The 17,959-nt window shown below is 46.4% G+C and overlaps 1 protein-coding gene across 2 annotated transcripts; it reads right to left on the reverse strand.

Annotated features, from left to right (window-relative positions):
- Positions 1-1,134: 1,134 nt before the first annotated feature.
- Positions 1,135-17,153, reverse strand: PPP1R7 (protein phosphatase 1 regulatory subunit 7). 2 transcript variants are annotated; one of them, XM_068201262.1, is made up of 11 exons: positions 17,031-17,153; positions 16,317-16,394; positions 16,027-16,149; positions 11,882-11,937; positions 10,858-10,923; positions 10,117-10,247; positions 9,086-9,248; positions 5,974-6,090; positions 4,627-4,731; positions 3,716-3,802; positions 1,135-1,515 (listed from the first exon to the last, which is right to left on the reverse strand). In XM_068201262.1, exons 2-11 carry the CDS (start codon positions 16,357-16,359, stop codon positions 1,339-1,341), a joined length of 1,068 nt encoding a protein of 355 aa, XP_068057363.1. In that variant the 5' UTR covers positions 16,360-16,394; positions 17,031-17,153; the 3' UTR covers positions 1,135-1,338. The 2 variants fall into 2 exon arrangements, with proteins under 2 accessions (XP_068057363.1, XP_068057364.1); XM_068201263.1 differs by lacking the exon at positions 16,317-16,394 and having other exon boundaries at positions 17,031-17,139.
- Between the last annotated feature and the right edge of the window lie 806 nt (positions 17,154-17,959).

The raw sequence follows: 17,959 nt of genomic DNA on the forward strand, positions 1-17,959 counted from the left end.
GGCCATCTGTGGAGCTCCTGTTGCATGGCAGAGCCTTCGTGCCCCTTCCTTCCTCCTAGTGCTGAGCAGCAGACCCAGGCAATGGGGTGCCCATGGCTCATGGACAGCGCACAGCCCCACCACCCCTCCTGGCAGTGCCAGTGTCCACATCTGGGGACACCTATCATCAGGAATGTTTTCAGGTGGAAAGCAAGGGGACACGAGAGATCAGTGGTCTGGTGCCATGTTCTCCTGTCACGTCACCACCCCAGCCCCTCTCCTCCACCACCTCAGCCAAATACGTGCTGTGGAGCAACCTCCTCTGTCACTGTAGGTAAGGACTTTTCTTTGGGGTTACCCAGCTCAAAGGCATGTCCACCAGCGTGTGGGATCGGGTGATGGAAAGGTCAGAGACTCCTCCACACCAGCCACTGGGTCCAGCCCATGCCCGAGCACTTCACATCTAAAAGACCAGGCAAAGTGAGCTCAGCTCAGGAACTGGAAACACCTCGTGAAGCCGAGCAGACAGGAACCCCCACACATGGGAGGTGAATAAGGAGATAAAAAGATGCCTGCAGTGACAGAGGTGGGAGAGCAGGGGAGTGTCACAGCTTGAGTGGCAGACAGGGTATTGTACATTCACTGAAGGGAAACAGTTCTTCCAGTGTATCCACACCTAAAAAAAAGGGAGCCTGGGAATCTGCAGGTGTCCCTCATTAAGGTATTTTCCTTAATTGGAAGGGACTCATAAGGGTCATTGAAGATCAACTCCTGGTCCCACAGGACAATGACAACCCCAAGAATCACACCCTGCATCTGAGAGTGTTGTCCAAATGCTCCTTGAGCTCTGGCAGACTCAGGGCCATGACCACTGGCCTAGGGTGCCTGTTTCGGTGCCCAGCCACTATTTGGAGGAAGAATGTTTTACCACCTGGTATACCTGGTAACTAACCAGGGTCAGATCTTTTTTTCACCTTTTTACAGGCCACTCTCGAGCCTTGATCTGGAGGTGGTGCTTGTGAGGACATCCCTAACCTGAACGTGTGTCACAGAGTCAACAGTAGTCTGCAAGTGGCTCCCATGGCTTCAGTCTGCTACAAACACCTTCTGGTAAAACCTCCCCCATGAAATAAAAAACACAGGCACGCTGAAGGCTCTTGTGTTAAGATTTAATAATAATAATAACAACATTTCAAAAACAATGAGTGCATTGTACACGAGACCTGGTTTCAGTGCTTTTTGTTGACTTTTTGCCCTGTGTGTGTCAGTGTACTGAAGACCTGGGGAGTGGTGAGTGGATAAAAAACCCCGCTGGGACATTTCTTGGAGGAGGGCAGGGGAGAGAGGGCAGCAAGAGGCTCAGAATCGAACGAAGGTGGCGTCGATCTGCCGGACAGTCGGGAGGGCCAGCATGATTTTGCGCCGGTACTGGGGGTCCTTCTGCAGGGGGTTTCTCTCCAGGTATACAGTCTCCAAATTCTTGGCTCCTTTCAGCTCATCCAGGTCGCTCCAGCTCTCCACGAGGTTGTCATTCATCTGCAGAGCACACACAGGCATGTTCACACCCACAGGGACCCCCAAAAGAAGGAGAGCAGTCGTGGTGCTGTGTCACTGCTACCAGGGCACCACTGCTCACAAACACCTTCTCTACAAGAGCCTTCTTGCCCTGGAGCCTCTGAGATGAGCTTTCCTGTCTCACATCCCAGGCCTCAGCACTAAACCCAACTGCCCCACGCTGTCCTGCCTGCTGGGCAGATGCCCCACCCTTCAGACAGCAGATCCAGTCCAGCCAGTGTGCTAGGAAAGACCCTGCAAGGCACCAGGCCAGTCTCTACACCATCTCCCACTCCACCATGCATTTATGGGCTGGAAATCTTTATATCATAATTTATTTCCACTGTCACACCCATCTTTACTTTTATGACTTCTCAGGAAATATTAAAGAAGGTCCCAAACTAACAAGAAAAGCAACATTTTCCTCTCTCCTCTACATAAACTTCCCTGCAATAACTGCTTCTACACTCCAGAAGAAATGCCAAGCTCTCCGATTTGGGTTCTTCTCCTGCCTCATTGCTGCCTCAGCAATTGCACACAAAAGAAAGAGTGCTACAGCTGTCCAACAAGGAAGCAAAGCTGCAAGGTGGACACATGCTGTCCAGCCCTGAGACCACAGCACCCTTTGCTTTTGGATACAGAGTCACTGCAGCAATGCCACCTTCACATGAAATATAAAAAAACCTCACTGGATTGTCTCATTCTGCTACAGCTCATCACAATGTTACTTCAGCCAAGTCACTCAACTTTCAGATATCTCAGTCCCTCCACTGGGGATGTGCTACTGGGAAACTGCTAGAAGACTGTCACAGTAGCTAGGATTTTGAATTCTGTTTACTTTAGGTGTTAAAGGACATTGTTAGGTGGCTTTAACCATGCAGTCAGTGAAAAAAATATAAATTGGGAGATACAACACTGGTTTCCATTTAAAATTCTGCCCTGCTTCTTTTCAAACATATCAGGTTTTTTAAACATAGCGTTGGAAGGCTGGAACAAAGCCAGGAGGGCATTTTCTGTGTTCAGCTAACAGATCTTGGCCAGTACTCTGCTCTGACAAAGGACTCTGAACACACTGGTGTTTTTGCAAAGGAATCCAGCCAAGTGCAGCTCTGGCCTGTCCTTTCAGTACAAGTGCAACCAGTGCAGACACCTCCTATAAGCACAGCAACAGCAAAGAGGAAAACAGGAGGACACTGTATGGGATCAGGACAGGCCCCACACCAGCCACACTGCACTGCCTCACCTCTACTGCCCAAAAGATTAATGGGCAATTAAAAGGCTTCTCAGTCCTGCTCCTTAAGAGCTCCTTACAGACAGGCATGGCCAGGTAACACTGCTGGCTGGCTCCTCAGCCACACTGCAAGATGAGGAAAACCATCTAAGGAGCCTGGACTCCAGACTCCAGCTGGGTTTCACTTGAAGCTGCTTTCCACTCCTTTTCTCTCAGCATCTGCCCAAGAGTGTAAATAACTCCAAATGACAGACATTATACAGCACGGCTCTTATTCTCTGCCTTGAATGCAGAGACTCTACAAGAGCTAAAGCACGTGCCAGCTCATGAACATCTGCTGCTGCTTCTCCATTTCTTCACACGAGCACGTTTGTGCACAGCTCCCAAACATGGCACAGTGCTGGTGCTTCAGGACAGGGCATCTCTGAATTTCCTGACCTGACCGAGGAAAGCCAAAGAGCTCAGCAATTCAGGGTGCCAGAAAGAAACAGAAGCAATCCTAAACTGTTATCTACCTCAAAGGAATGGAACCAGAAGTTTTTTTTTTTCCCTTCATATTTATAACACCATAAATATACCAACTCTGCTCTGCACAAGCTCTGTGCTTCCCCTGGTACTGTGTCATGCTCACTTACAGAAAGAGCAGCTACAGAAATAGGACATGTGGGGCTGTTTCATAACCAACCTGAGCAGGAAGGCAGGGCCCATTTCCTAGGCAGAGACAGGCTCCTTACCACTCAGCAAAACTTGACAAAGAAATCTTCAAGCTCTTCCCTTTCCCTAGGGAAAACCACCACACACTCTATCCATGCAGACTGTCAAGACCTTAAAGCTGATCACCAGAACTAGAAGAGTTCCCTCCAAGGCACACACGTCCATATGCTGCCCATCAGAAGGCTTTCCCTCCCTGTGGCACAGACATTTTGGGGAACAGCTCTGGCCTGTGCTTACCCAGAACTCCTGCAGCTCTGTTAGGTGACTGATATTCTCAATCTTCTTAATTCTGTTGGCTGCAATGTCCAGCATTGTGAGTTTGTTCTAGACAAAGCAAACACAAAAATATTAGATCTGATTTCCTTTCATCTTCTCTGTGACACTTTTTCCAGGCCCAGAGTTGGAAACTGTCAGGAGCAGACACGTTATTGCCAGCTGCTCACATTCAGCTCAACTCTTGCTGCCCCTATGGAACAAGGAAGATTGTTTTTAGTTAAGCTGGGCTACTGACCCCCCAGAAGCCATGTGACAAAAATGAAGGCAGTTACTGGCTGGATGGCAACTGCAAGCCAAGGGCTCCTAAAAAGTGAGTACATGAAGAGGAGCATTAAAAATCAGATCCGAAGTGTCCTCTGGAGCACCAGAGTTGAACAAACTCCTAGCAGCAGGAAACTCAACAATTTTAGAAAAGCTTTTGCTGGGTGAGAATGAAAATTATACAGGCTTCCACAAAACCCATCCCACCCAAAAAGACAGACATGTACACTGACAGGAAGGCAAAGTGCATGCCATGGCTGGCCTCTCTTTCTCCCAGCTCCAGTTTTGTCCTATTGAAAAGCACTCATGGTTATCTACAAGCTGCTGTCTGAAAGGCTGCAGCAGCTGTGTCCAGGAGCCTTCCCATGGCTGAGGGTCAGCCAGGCGACTGCTCCATGTCACAAAAATAATTCTACTCCAAAATACGTGGAGGATCTTTACCCACACGAGATACTTTAACACGTAACAAACACTTGGATATTCGCGGTCTCTCAAGAGACTCAGGAACCCACACCTAACTGGGGAAACCGAGGAACAAAAACTTCCAGAAAAGCCACTAACACAAGCAGCTCAGGGCAACAACTGTGCTGCACAGTCAGCAAAAGCCTCACATTGTTCTCCAGTCCCTCGATGACTTCGATGCCGTTGTGGCTCAGGTACAACTCCCGCAAATTCACCAAGCTCTGCAGCCCCTCAATCTTGGTCAGCCGGTTATTCTGGAAGTGCAGCAGGCTGTTTAGTACCCTCCAAACAAACTCAAAGCCATGTGACTCATTGGGGGAAAACCATTTCTCTAAAGTATGGCTGGGGAGTGGAAATAGTCTGCTTGGGCCCGCACAGATCTTGGGAGCTCAGCTGTTTGATCTCTGCACCACTGATGCATGAGAAGTCCCATGGGAGTCCCAGTCTCCAGCAAGATCAGACTCTGACCTTCCCATCAAAAGTTGCAGCCTTAATGTTTTTGGCTTGGTGTCTTAACAAACAGCAGGCCTATGCATGAATAGTGTTCATTTTGTAGGTCTTTACAAATGGGAAGGTCAGAGAGGAAGTTACACCACCTTAATCACACTGCACTCTGCTGTAGCTAATTCTTTATGGCCTGCAGAATAATGGCACATACAGGTACCACAGCAGGTAGTCAGTGTCTTGTCAGCAGCTTTAAGAGACAGTAGAATGCACAAGCACTGTCATATGGATAAGAAGGAGATTCAGTGAAAGAAATCAGCTGAGTATATTTCACCTTTCAGAAAGGAAGAAGCTGTTTGAAAGCACATTAAGGACAGATTGCATTCAGCACAGGCTCGTTCATATTTCTTGCCTCTTCAGTAAGAAGGCAGTGACTCTGAGCCACTGTCATTGTAAAGACTACCTGGCACAACACTTTCAGTGTTACTGTAATACATTAGGAAGCAGTGTCTCAGGAAGGAAATAGGGGATTGCATTCATTTCCTGTTCATTCTTCCAAAAAATCAAATAGCTGTTTTATAATTTTATCAGTGTCTGTCAATCTCAAGTAGCATGAAAGGATGAAAAAAAAAACCAACACAAAGAATATCACACTTCCTTCCAGCACAGGAGTTTGACTCTAACCCTGCAGACCTGCTAATGGGGGGCTTACAAGAAGGCTGGAGAGGGATTTTCACAAGGGTATGCAGTGATGGGACAAGGGGGAATGGCCTTAACTGAAGGAAGACAGGTTTAAATTAGATGTTAGGAAGAAATTCTTCTCTGTGGGGGAGGTGAGGGCCTGGCACAGAGAAGCAGTGGCTGCCCTTGGATCCCTGAGGGAGCTTGGGACACAGCCCGGGATGGTGCAAGGTGTCCTGCCCATTTCAGAGGCACGGAGCAAAATGGTCTTTAAGGCTCCTTCCAACCCAAACCATCCTGGGAGTCTGTGACTCAGAAGAGCTGATCCTGTCTCACAGGGTGGTTCAAGGCTTTCAGAACACAACCAGTACCTGTATACTGAGCACAGTCAGGTTTGTCAGGGCATCCAAGTTCTGGAGCTTGGTGATTTTATTCTTTCCAAGGAACAGACTGTCAAGATTAGCCAAGGTGTCAATGTTTTCAATTACCTGTGAAATGAGCAGAGGAGAAAGTGTTATTGCAAAACTCCACCTGGGAGATGTGGCTGTCACTTTCTAGCCACATTAGAACCATGTGGTGTATCCTGGGTAGAAGATACTCATTTGTGAAGCAAAAAAAAAAGCTGTTACTAGTGAATGGAAAGGGAATCTGGGAAGAAAAACCAGAATTTGTAAATTGACTCCTGCACATCAGCGACTGTATAACACAGAGGCAAGCTGTTCAGCTTCTCTGCCATAAGCAAAGTTAACTGTCTCACAGGTGTGTGTGTTACTGGATTTAACTACTGGCTGTACAGCCTTGCTTTGGCAGAACACACCCTCACCAGTCTGAGTGATGTACACTTTTGAAATACACACTTTACTGGGAGAATACAGACACTGTACCAGTTTAGCTGGAGCTCAGCCTTCAGGAAGAGAAAATTAGGATTTCTGTGAAGCATCAAGGATATTACAAAGGAAGGGAGAAAGCATGAACAGAAGAGTGAAAACAGGAAAAAAGGGGAAAAGGGTAAGATTACAAAAGGCTCCTGCAAACAAAAGGGGACACTTTTATTTTGCAGGGAAAAGCCTCTGAATTAAAGAAACCAAGATGCTGTTAAAAGCAACAAGGACATTACAACCAGACTTCAGCTCACAGTAAAACAGTAATAAGGACACAGACACACCCAGAGCTGTGTGTCTGTGCTCCGGCAGGCTGTGACATCTCAGCTTTTCCACATGCTTCTTGCCTGCCAAAATTTCAAATGAGTAGTGCTGGGGAGCCAGGCCACTGAGTCCTAGCACCACCTGGATCACTCTGTGTTTACCTGTGCATGTACTAACATCAGGAAGGAGAAGATGGACACTCAGGAAAGGTAAGAAGCTTTTCAACCTCCATCCCACAGCAGCCAGAAGACTGAACATACAGGGTTCATCAGCTCAAATTGGCATTCACCCCCCTTCTAGATTATAGACTTAGCCCTGTTTTGACCTTGCAAGAAAAATTATAGATTTTTTTGCTCATTGGCAACTTCTCCAGCCCTGAGGAGGAAATACTGATGACTCAGTGCAGGGAGAGGAATGGAACAGATGGACATGAGGGGACAAAAACCCAAGAACAAGTAAAGAAGTGCTTTACATTACAGCTGCCTCAGCCCAGCTTTAAGAAAAAAAAAAAGCATTAAATATATCAGCTCAAGCATAAAGTTCTGCTCCCCAAAAGAAACAGAGCAAGAAGTGCTAATTCATGAGGGCTTCCAAGCTAAGTTCGAGTAGGCAAGAACAGCCCTGCTGCAGCAGCTTTAATACACAAGGAAGAAATCAATCAGGCACCTCAGAGCCAAGAACACTGCCTGTAGAGTCCACAGGCTTGTACCTTAAAGAGTTAAGGGTATGTCCAGCTGTGAAACATAGAGCCAAGGCACCCTGCACCCAGAGAAAATCAGACCAGGAGTTCTAGGTAGCCCCAGGCAGCATGAGATTTCTTTGTGCCAAGCCAACTCACAGGTTACTCACTCCAATAAAGCAATTAGAAGCAGAGAACACTGCTGTTTGAAGAAGTCAGAATAGAATTAACAGACAAACAGAAAAAAAACACTAAAAATAAAGTAATTTAAGAAGCTTGTGTTACCCATACAGTGACAATTTAAGGTTTCTTTTGTTTGTTTGTTCTGTTAATATGCTTAAGCTCAACACTGAGAAAACACATAAAAGAAATCTAATCTCATTGTTAAAAATATATTCCTTGGCTTGACAACATTATTGACAATGTACTGCCCAAGTATCAATTCTAGCTGGTTTATTGTCCCAGATGATAATGATGCTTAGATACAGAATACAGCACAGCTTTGTTTAACCCAACTTGTGTCATGTAAGGATCAGTGTGCTGAGCCTGCTCTGCTTCTTTCCTTAACTCCTGTTCCCCCATCCTATGCAAACTCTAAGGTTCCCGATCCTTCATCTGACCTGGCTGATGTTCTCACACTCTAGATTTAGCCCCCTAAATAATTTCATTTCCAAAGCAGAAATTCCTGGAAAACAATGCAGTCCAGTCTGGCTTTAGGAGGAAACCAAAATTCCTCCTCTTCAAAAAGGCAGCACACATTTCTTCTTTAGAAGACTGTTTTTAATAGCTGAATTTTCCTTCTTTTCTACAAAGACAAGTGTTCTTCCACAAGTCCTGAAACAAAGAGGACAAACAGATCTTTTCCTAATCTTTCAGCATAGCAAGTAATTTCTCAGAGACTATAAATGGGCAGCACCAACTTCCACATTGATTGAAATGCACTCATCTTCTTTAAGTATTTTCTAAAGAGCATGTAATTAAAAAAAGCTTTAAAAAAGGAGCTTATTTTGCATGTTGCAAGTCTTTTGTGCCATCTGTCTGACCAGTTCTCTTATGAACTGAGCAAATACAGTGAATCATACCTTAGGGACAGGAGAGACTACCCATAACTGCTCTCCCTGAAGTGGCACAAATCTTAAATTGAAAAAGTATGCACAATAAAACCCCAAAGCAATCAGCAGTATAGTACCAAGTTTTAGGTTTTAAAGGCATTCCAGAGCAAAGCCTCAAGAAAATTTTTTTCCTAAACAAGATTGACTACCATGGCAGGCTGTCAATTGCACCTGCAAACCAAACTAATTTTATTTTCAACAGCTTTCATGGACTCAGCACCAGTGTGTAGAAAGGTAAGAGAAAACAACTGCTAGTTTTGATAGGCTTGGCTCTCCAGCAGGAAGAAACCATGACCTGCAAAAGGAAACACACAGGGGATATACGAGTTCATTAAAGACAAAAATTCACAAATGGTGATTTAGTAGCCAGGCACTAATGCAGAATGAAAGGCTCCAGCATGCACAGCAATAAGCAGAGGGAGTGACTGGAACAATAAAAACCAACAAAACTGCAAACCAAAGTCAATGCAGTGCCCTTTCAGAAAATGCCAATATCACACGAGAGAGCTGAAAACTCTCCAGCCAACATCCCTCAGAGCACACCTACCCGAATTCGATTGGATCCCAACTCTAACATCTGTAGCATCTGCAAGTTGCTCAAATTCTCAATTTTGCTGATTTTGTTGTTGACAAGGAAGAGCTTTTTAAGCTGGGTAAGCCGATCCAGTCCTTCAATGTGTCGCAGAACATTAAAGGAGATGTCCAGGACCCTGAGGTAAAACAAACCAAAAGGTCTCATCAGGCATGGATGATTCTGAAAGAGGCACTTGTAAATTGGTGGGGAATCTCCCTGGCTGGAGAGTTCAAGCCTTTGCTAGACCTTGAAGCTAAAGTCATGAATGTAATTTCTTTTTATCAAAAAATACAACAAATAAAACTTTCAAAATACTTCTGCAGTGTGTTTGGAAAGAAAAAATGATCTGCCACATGCAGAAGACAGCCATTATTTTGCCCAGCCATGGAGCTGCCATGGTGGGAGGAAGCCAATCCGCATTTTCCTTGGGAAAGGTACCTGCCTACAAGATCTGCCTCTGACAGGACCGTGTCAAGGTTCCCTGGCAGGAAGCAGTTGTGATGGTGAGAAATGGGCTAGTCCTGCCCCAGGGGAACACTTTTGTAATGTACCTCCAGAGTGATCCAGGCAAATGCCAGAAACTCAGAAACTTGGAAGGGTAATACTCCTTCCCTAACACTCTTCAAAAGAAAAATAACCTTACCCAAAATCTCTTGTCATTTTTGCAGGAATAAACACCTGTTACACAGAGCTCTCGCTGCAAGAGCAAAGGGGGCCTGAGAGCTCCCACACCTGTGTGGAAACTACAACCACCAGCCATTCTCACTGCCTTACACAGCACAGGTTTCATTTCCAGCTGCCTGTCCCTGGGCAGCTTCAGGATAATGAAACTTGTTAACTGCACAGATTAAATATCAATACAGAATAGACATTATCCTTCACAGAGCACCAAAATAAATTCTGAGAGAAGCTTGGGTGATAAACACTGGAATAAGTACAGCATGAGTAACACAGTTAGTAGCAAACCACTCCCAGCCTAATCCTGGTGATTCCCCTGGACTCACTCAAGCTCCACCAGAGACTCCAAGTTCTCAATCTTCCGAATTTGATTGTCATAGAGATCCAGCTCCCGCAAGGTCTGCAATTGCTCCAGGTTCTCAATGTGCTTAATCAAATTCTGACGGAGACACAGAGTCTAATTGTTGAGGAAAAGTTTAGAAAGAAACAGAAAAATGGCTATGAAGGACTGCATGTAATGCCTTTATGCTTACAGACAAAAAGATGTTTGTGAGGGTTTCCCCGTTAAGTTTTGCTGAGAATTTGTTGGGTTGTTAGTGGCTTGTTGGGTTTTGTTTGTTTAGTACAATCTTTTCTTGGTATACTCCAATTCTACAGAAGGAAATCTTTCAACCATAAGGGTCAGATACAGTAACAGCAGCTCAGAGAGGCTACATAATCTCCATCCTTGGAAATACTCCAAAGCTTAACTGGAGAAAGCCTTAAGGAACATGTTCTAACTGGGCCTGCTTCGAGGGCTTTACCATCCAGGTTATTCTGTGTTCAGTCTGCTGTGCTAGTCCAGGATGTGCCCTGATGCACTGTCTCTCATCCACTTCCAAGACACACTTGCAAAATCCCAACATTTTTATTACCACTTGACAAATAGGTTAAACTACATTTTCAGCTAAAAATGAAGCAACTCACTAAATCTCAGCCAAGAAGAGATCCTCTATCTGCCGTCTTATAGGTTAGATCTACAAAATCCCCAGTTCCAACAGGCATTCTCTATTCCCCAGGACTGTTACCTTCACTTTCTTGAGCACCTCAAATCCTTCAATCTTCCCAATTCGGAAATGATTCAAGTCAACATCCTTAAAGAGAAATGGAGGGATTTAGCAGTTGTTTCAAAACAAATCTGGTCTTTAAAGATCAACCTGGTACTTTGTTCTAAGGAAATCGTAGTCTTACAAAATGTGTAGCTCATTAAAACTTCCCTTCCAAGAGCATTTGTAAAATGGCTTTGGCACATGATTTTTCCACCACAACTGAGACACATGGCCTGAACTTGGCAACTGCAAATGCAAAATGTGTCAACTGCATATAATGCAACAGCCCTTTCCCGAGTCTGAGTATTACCAAAATTAGAAACCTTCGGAAATTTATTGAGATGGAAAAATTCTTGCATAAATAAAGTTCTGCATAAAGTTCTCTTACCTACTTAGCTAGGGATTAACCAGAACACAAGTCGCCATTTCTAGTTTCAGGCTCAGATGAGCAGGAGTCACTGACAGTTTGAATAACCAGTGGTTTTGTGAATGTTAATTCTGCACTGGCAATCAGCTAAGGCACTTCCCATCTGTGCTGCTCAGCTCCAGATGCTCCAGTTTTGAAAGTCAAAGAGAAACAGAGCACTCCCCGCCCCAGCTCAAAGCCTGTGCTGCTAACGGGCTCACAAGGTTGCTGATGCCAAGGCACTGGGCTGGGTAAGTCACTGTGCCTGCTCCACACCACAGGGCTCACAGCAGCTAACAGCTCACTGAACAGACTCCCTGAAGCTCACAGCCCAGCAGTACCTCCTGCAGCACAGACACACTTCCAGTGCATCCATGCTTAATTTAAAATTCTAAAGTACTAACGAAACGTTTCAGCTAGTGATGAAAATAGAACACCTCTACTGCTAGTCTAAAGGCTCTGAATCAGTTCTGAGGAGGACCACAGTAGCCAGCACCTTCAGAAGAATTAGATCTTTGAACCAGGTTTCAATACTTGCCTTTGCCTACCTTTGTCTCCTGCTGAATAAAGCCCGTAAGGACAAAAATCTGCCTTTACCTCAGCCTCTGGGTCCAGGCTAATAGTCTCCATGTCCACTGGGGTCTCCGCTTCTCCTGCAGGAGAAGCAAACACATTACAAGGCCCTGTACCAGAGAGCCAAAGGCAGGATAACAGCCAACATCCAGAGAGCAAATGCTCCTCAGGAGGAGAAACACATGAGAGGCACAGTTCAGACATTCTGCTTCATTAAAACCACAAGAGCTCGTTACAGGAAAACTTTCTTTACAGCAGGATTTCATGCTCAGATGTAAAACACACAGAGATCAGCACCTTGCCCAACCTGCCTGTGTAGCTGCTGGAAACTCCAGGCTCAAGGGTGGGCAGGATGCCTTTCCTTCACACCTACCCCATCCAAAGTGTCTGTGCTCCTCTGAAAACACAACAAAACCTTGCCAAGAAGGATTCCTAACTGTCTAATGAGCGGACCAGGAATGACCAAGCATCTCAACAATCCCACCCTTCAGGGTTTTTTTTTATTAGCACTGCCACTTTATGGCACTGTTGTGAACACTTTTGCATGGATCTCCCTTCCTTTGTTTGGCTGAACTCTCCACTATGCCAGACAACACTGTTTATCTCACCGCATGAATTTCCTTGGGAATTGCTTTTACAGCTCTGAAAAACACCCCAGCATTTGCTGTGCTTCTACCACAGCACATGAGGGAGGGAAATTTACTGGAGAATTCATGCTGAATAATTCATGCCCATCCCCATTTGTTGGAGATGGCGTGCTGGTTGCATCAATTTCTGAAGAAAAACAAAGTCTGATTCAGCTTTGCAAAACTGACACACAACACGATTTGCAAGATTTTTCTACTTCATGTGCAGAGCTTCTCTGAGTGCTACCAAAAACTCAAGCAACTTTAATTACAGTCACAGCCCAAGGGCTTTGCACTAACTTCTGCATGTATGCAAGCTCATTCCCTTAACCCAGGAGCAGTGACTATTTTCACAGCCCAGAATGGTTAAATGTCAAGTGCTCCTATTTAATGAGTGTTTCTCCTGCAAATGCTTGCCCTTGTAAGTAGTAGTGCAGGCACAAACAGTACCAGCATCACCATTTTTAATGCCACCATCCAACTCCAAGGGTTTGGTGGTCCATAGATCATCACTGACCTTCCTGTATTTGGGCTGTTCCTCTTCCCTGAGCATTTAAACAGGAAAGAGACTCACTGAGCTGATTCACAGAAGTTAAGACTGAAAAAGCAATCCTCTTTTTTTTATTTTTTTTTAATAGCACAAAATAGCAGGAAACATAAATTATGTTTTGGGAATGCAAAATGAGCTGGTAGTCTTGGGGATGTTGAACAGCAAGATAGAAACGGCAGCAAAAATTGACACACATCCATGTGCCTGTCAGCAATTAGCAGTGAGCAACACCTGCTTTTTCTTCTTTTAGTTCCATATCAGGAGCTCTGCACTTCAGCAAGAGAGTGGGATAGTCCACCCTGCTGCTCTCAAGGCTGTACCTCTTTGACCTGTTTCTTGGGTGCAAAGATTCAGAGAGAAGTGCTCCAAGCCAAACAAGCAGCCTTGCAGAATTTACAGCCCACAGGAACAGTGCTCAGCTTTGGAACAACAGTTATTTGAGATATCACACGAAAAAATCCCAGTTATGCCCCGGTATTGAGTCATACTGGCAGTAACTTAGTGCTCTTGGTGAAGGAACTTTTTGAGTTTCAAGTCCTTTGAGACTTTAAAGTTCACCAACAGTAAAGCCAATTATGCACTTGGTAAAGAAAAAATCTTCAGCAAAAAACCCCATTCAAGTAGAAAAATTTATTTGACTTCATTTGGCTAGGAAGCTTGAATATTTTAATTTATAAACACTTGATTTAGGTAATGTGTTAAATACTCTGTTCTGGGGCTCCTCTTAATTTTAACATATGGCTTTGAGAGACCACTCATGATAGCCACTGTGGAAAACAGCACTCAAATCCAAAACTGCAAAACCAAATCACACAGGACACACATTGAATTCAGTAAAATACAAGAAATTTGAACCTAAACACACAGGCAGTGCTGTTGTGTACTAAAGCCAACTGTCATGAAGTCTACAAAGCACACAGCAGCTTGAGGGAGATGTGTATCTGGTACCAGCTGTAAATCAGTATTGGTAGGAAAATGTTAAAATTCATTTTCTCTCAAGAGCAGAACAAAAAAAAAAGGAAAGTGAAAGAAAAGAAAAATGGTTCTAGCAAATTTACAGTCATTTATATGTCATTTTATTTATGAAGTGACTGGATATAAAAAACCTCTGAACTGACCCTCCTACAAGCACTTTACAGCCAGGACTGCAATTTCCCTTGCAAATTGCTTTATTCCACACTTCTCAATGGAAAAAATCCCATCACCCTGGCAGTGAAGTTTCCTAAGTGACTTTTTGTGTAACCTATACCTGCAAGCCACATGCCTTTGCAGAGGTGTAAAAAAAAAAATCCACCACTGAGAAAACCCGAATTCCACAGCGGGAACAGTCATTACTGAGTTATGTAAGTTCACAGTACCGCAAGCATTTCAGTCAACAAAAAGCCTAACTACACTTTTTAAGTGCATATGCATGAAGAATATTATAAATAGCTCAGTTATATGATTTCTAACCAGAGGCTCTATTCCACAGAGAATTAGCTAAATGATGAATTTGAAATTTCAGCTGCTCAAGCTACTTAAGATCTTCTGTGAAAAAATGTGGAAAACTCATCATTTTCCTTTCAGCTGAGAAATTCAAAGCTGGTTGTGGAAACTATCTCGAATGCTCAAAAATTATTCCTCTGCTTGGTTCCTGCCCTAGTTTTCTGAGTGCTTACAGTTTGGAAAAAGTAACAATACAGTCATTATATTAAACAGCACCCAAATGTAATTCAGCAAACAAATCTGAATGTGCTTTTCTTGCTTTCACTAGAGTGAGAGTACATCACTTCTGTACTTCCTTTCATAGAATTCCCAGGGGAACAATGTGCAAAATACAACCTCCACCACACAGCTAAATCACGGCAGCTGAGCAAACACTCAGGATTCCAGGCATGCAGAGGAAAGCTCTGTCTGGTCTGCACGGTTCCATCAATTGCACAGTGCTTGGGATGCACAGTTTGCAAAGCCATGAAGAATGGAAAAGCATTTCTTTCTTAATATTTCGGGGGTTTAAATTATTAACAACAAATTAGATCCATATAGAGTGCATTTAGTTATGAGAAGAGATTTAAAATTCTAGTAACAATTTACTTGTTTGAAAAATACTTTGGCAAATCCCAATGTGCAAGGTTAAGACCAGCAGGGATCCACTGTAAGAACTAAAATTTCTTTCATTATTTCCCTTCTAATAACCCAATAATAATAACAACAAGGACATCTCTGTCAAAAGAATGATGTTACACTTCAGACTGCGCCAAAAGCTCGGCTCAAATCACCACACAGGGTCTGCGGAAATGGATCTGCTCTGACAAGTTCCATGCAAGCCACTGAAAACCCTTCCATCAAACATCCACAGGCTTTAAAGTCTGTCAGTATTTCTACCCCACGTTCTAGTACAAACAGTGGGATCAGCAGGAAAAGCTTAAACCCAACAGGATTCAAAGATATAATTAATTATCTTTAATTATAAAGATAATCAATTCAAAGATATAAACCCAATAAGATTCAAAGATATAATTTAACTCAAAAAAGTTTTGAGATGTCTTAGAACTTTTAAATTAAAACGACAAAAGGGACAGGTTCCTTCAATCCATCTAGAAATAGTCTTGGTTGCTTTCCAGAGGAGCCTGGCAATTCTTTAGGCAAAAAAACTACACAAACAAAGGTAGAATTATGAAAAGCTCCTCATGATAACTTCCAATGAAAATTTCCAGCATCCTCCCACATAAAGTTTCTAAATTTCCATAAAAGAAAAACATGAATAAAGACGCTTTACATTTTGATAGCAAATATTTCAAGGAGAAACACAGACGGGTAAACAAACAAGGAAAAAAAAAATCAAAGGTCTAACACTAGCAGTTCCATAAAAAGCAGGCAACTTTATTCTAGCAAGGAGAACGCTACAGAGGTATTGAATTTCAGGAAGATGGCTCTGGGCTACCCAGGCAGCGGGAGCACGGGGGGCTGCCGCGGGTGCGCACACGCGGGCAGTGCTGAGGCTGCCACGGTACCTGCGGAGTTCTCGCCGTTCTGCTCATCGCGCAGGCTCTGCTGGCTCAGCTCTGTCACCAAGCGAACCGCCTGCTTCCTCCCCTCCTCGTCTCCCGACTCCTCCGACTCCAGCCTCTTATCGACTGCACGAGACACAGACAGGCAGAGTTAGGCTTCTCCCAGCAGCGGGGCGCAGGGCACGAGCAGCAAGCAGGTAAAATAACCAGGATTCACAGAAACGACTACGCAGTTAGTAGAAATCCTAAGTTAACTAAATGAAAGGTTTAGTCTTAAATAAAAGGCCTCTTACCCCTTGTTTCTACTTTGATTTTGGATGCACTTTTTCCTCCCATCACATCTTCCTAAAACCAACAATCTGGGAAGAAGACTGGAGGAAAAAGGAAATTTCTTAGATCAATGAAGTGCAATTCCAAAGATTACGGAGATGGAATCAGAACGATTACATTTTAAGAGCTTTTAGAAAATTAAAAAAAAAATTCAGTATCATGTACAATAGTACCAATGACACGAAGAAGTGAAGGCATCGATAAAAAAAAATCCTCACAGATAAGAGCAACCTCCCCAGAACAACCTGTCAGGTCCCTCCACGTTCACCGAGCCACAGCTCCGGTGGCCACCCTGAGCCTGGACCAGAAGAAGCTCCTCGCCCCTCGCTGCCCCCTCCTCAGTCTTTCTAAGGAAAACCAGCGCCATCCGGAAGGTTTCCTTCTGGTTAGCTTTACTTTTTACGTCACGGCCATCTCCAGAACCCCACTCCTTCTCCCTGTGGCACACGGAGCCCGCGGGCATCCCGCCACGCGGTGACACACACCGGCCCCGGCAGGGCCCGGCCCCTGGCCCTCGGGCTGGGCACACGGGGGCTGCACGACCCCGGAGGGCCCGCAAGCCCCCGCGGCGCGCAGCCGGCAGCCGCACGGCCCGGAGGCGGCGCTCGAGCAGGCAGGCAGGCGGCCGCGCCACGCCGACCCCCGCGGCCCCCGCAGCGGCCCCGGCGGGCTCTCACCCTCCATCATCTCCTGCGGCCCCGCTCCGCTCTCCGCCGCCATGTCGCTCCTCCGCCCCCCGCCCCTTCCGGAAACTGCCTCCGCCGCCGCCGCAGCCAATCAGAGCGCGCCGCTGCCGCCGCGCCGCAGCCAATCAGAGCGCGCCGCTGCCGCCGCCCGCAGCCGGCGCGCCCAGGAGGCGCGGCAGAGCCTCCGGCAGTCCTGCGCGCATGCGCGCCGGCTGCGCCCCGCGGCCTCCTGGGAGTTGTAGTTCTCTGCAGGAGGGGTGGGAAGCGGCCGGGACCGGCTCCCCCTCCACTGGAGCCGGACGCGTTACGCGCTGCTTTCGGCCTCGTCCCTGCGCCTACAAACCCCTGGGAGGAACAGCTATCGCCCTGCGGAAGGGCCTTCCACCCGCGGCCTCCCGCCCCTGGAGCAGGTCGGCCGCGCCGCCTCTCGGAGCGCGGGGCGCCGCGTGTGGCGGCGGCGGCGGCGGGGAAGGGGGGGCCGGCGGGACCTACGAACACCCGGGCATTCGAGCTGTTTCGCCTGCTCCCGCGCTGGCGTCCCATTTGCTGCTCTCCGTGCCGCTCTCACACCGCCTGTGCCCATTGGGTGCCGTGGCTGCTCAGCCCCGCCTGCCGGTCCTTCGTGCCCGCCGCCTGTGGCGGGCCGCCCTGAGGAGCCGCGGCCGCGGCCGTGACCGGAGCGGTTCGTCCCGACCGGTCCCGTCCCGTCCCGTCCCGTCCCGTCCCGTCCAGTCCCGTCCCGTCCCGTCCAGTCCCGTCCCGACCGGTCCCGTCCCGTCCCGTCCCGTCCCGTCCCGTCCCGTCCCGTCCTGTCCCGTCCCGTCCCGTCCCGGTGGGGTCGCGGGGCTCCGGCCGGCACCCTGGGTGCGAGGGAGGGAGGCAGGCTGCGCTACGCCTGCTGATTCAGAACTGCGAGAGCC

This window comes from Anomalospiza imberbis, chromosome 10, assembly GCF_031753505.1.
Source record: "Anomalospiza imberbis isolate Cuckoo-Finch-1a 21T00152 chromosome 10, ASM3175350v1, whole genome shotgun sequence".
Taxonomy (NCBI): Eukaryota; Metazoa; Chordata; class Aves; order Passeriformes; family Viduidae; genus Anomalospiza; species Anomalospiza imberbis.

Coding starts and splice junctions, on each gene's coding strand:
- PPP1R7 (XM_068201262.1), bottom strand. CDS start 16,359: ATGGGAGGAAAAAGTGCATCCAAAATCAAAGTAGAAACAAGGG. Junction 11,938..16,026: donor GAACGGCGAGAACTCCGCAG/GTACCGTGGCAG, acceptor CTTCTCCTGCAG/GAGAAGCGGAGACCCCAGTG. Junction 10,924..11,881: donor GCCTGGACCCAGAGGCTGAG/GTAAAGGCAGAT, acceptor TTTCTCTTTAAG/GATGTTGACTTGAATCATTT.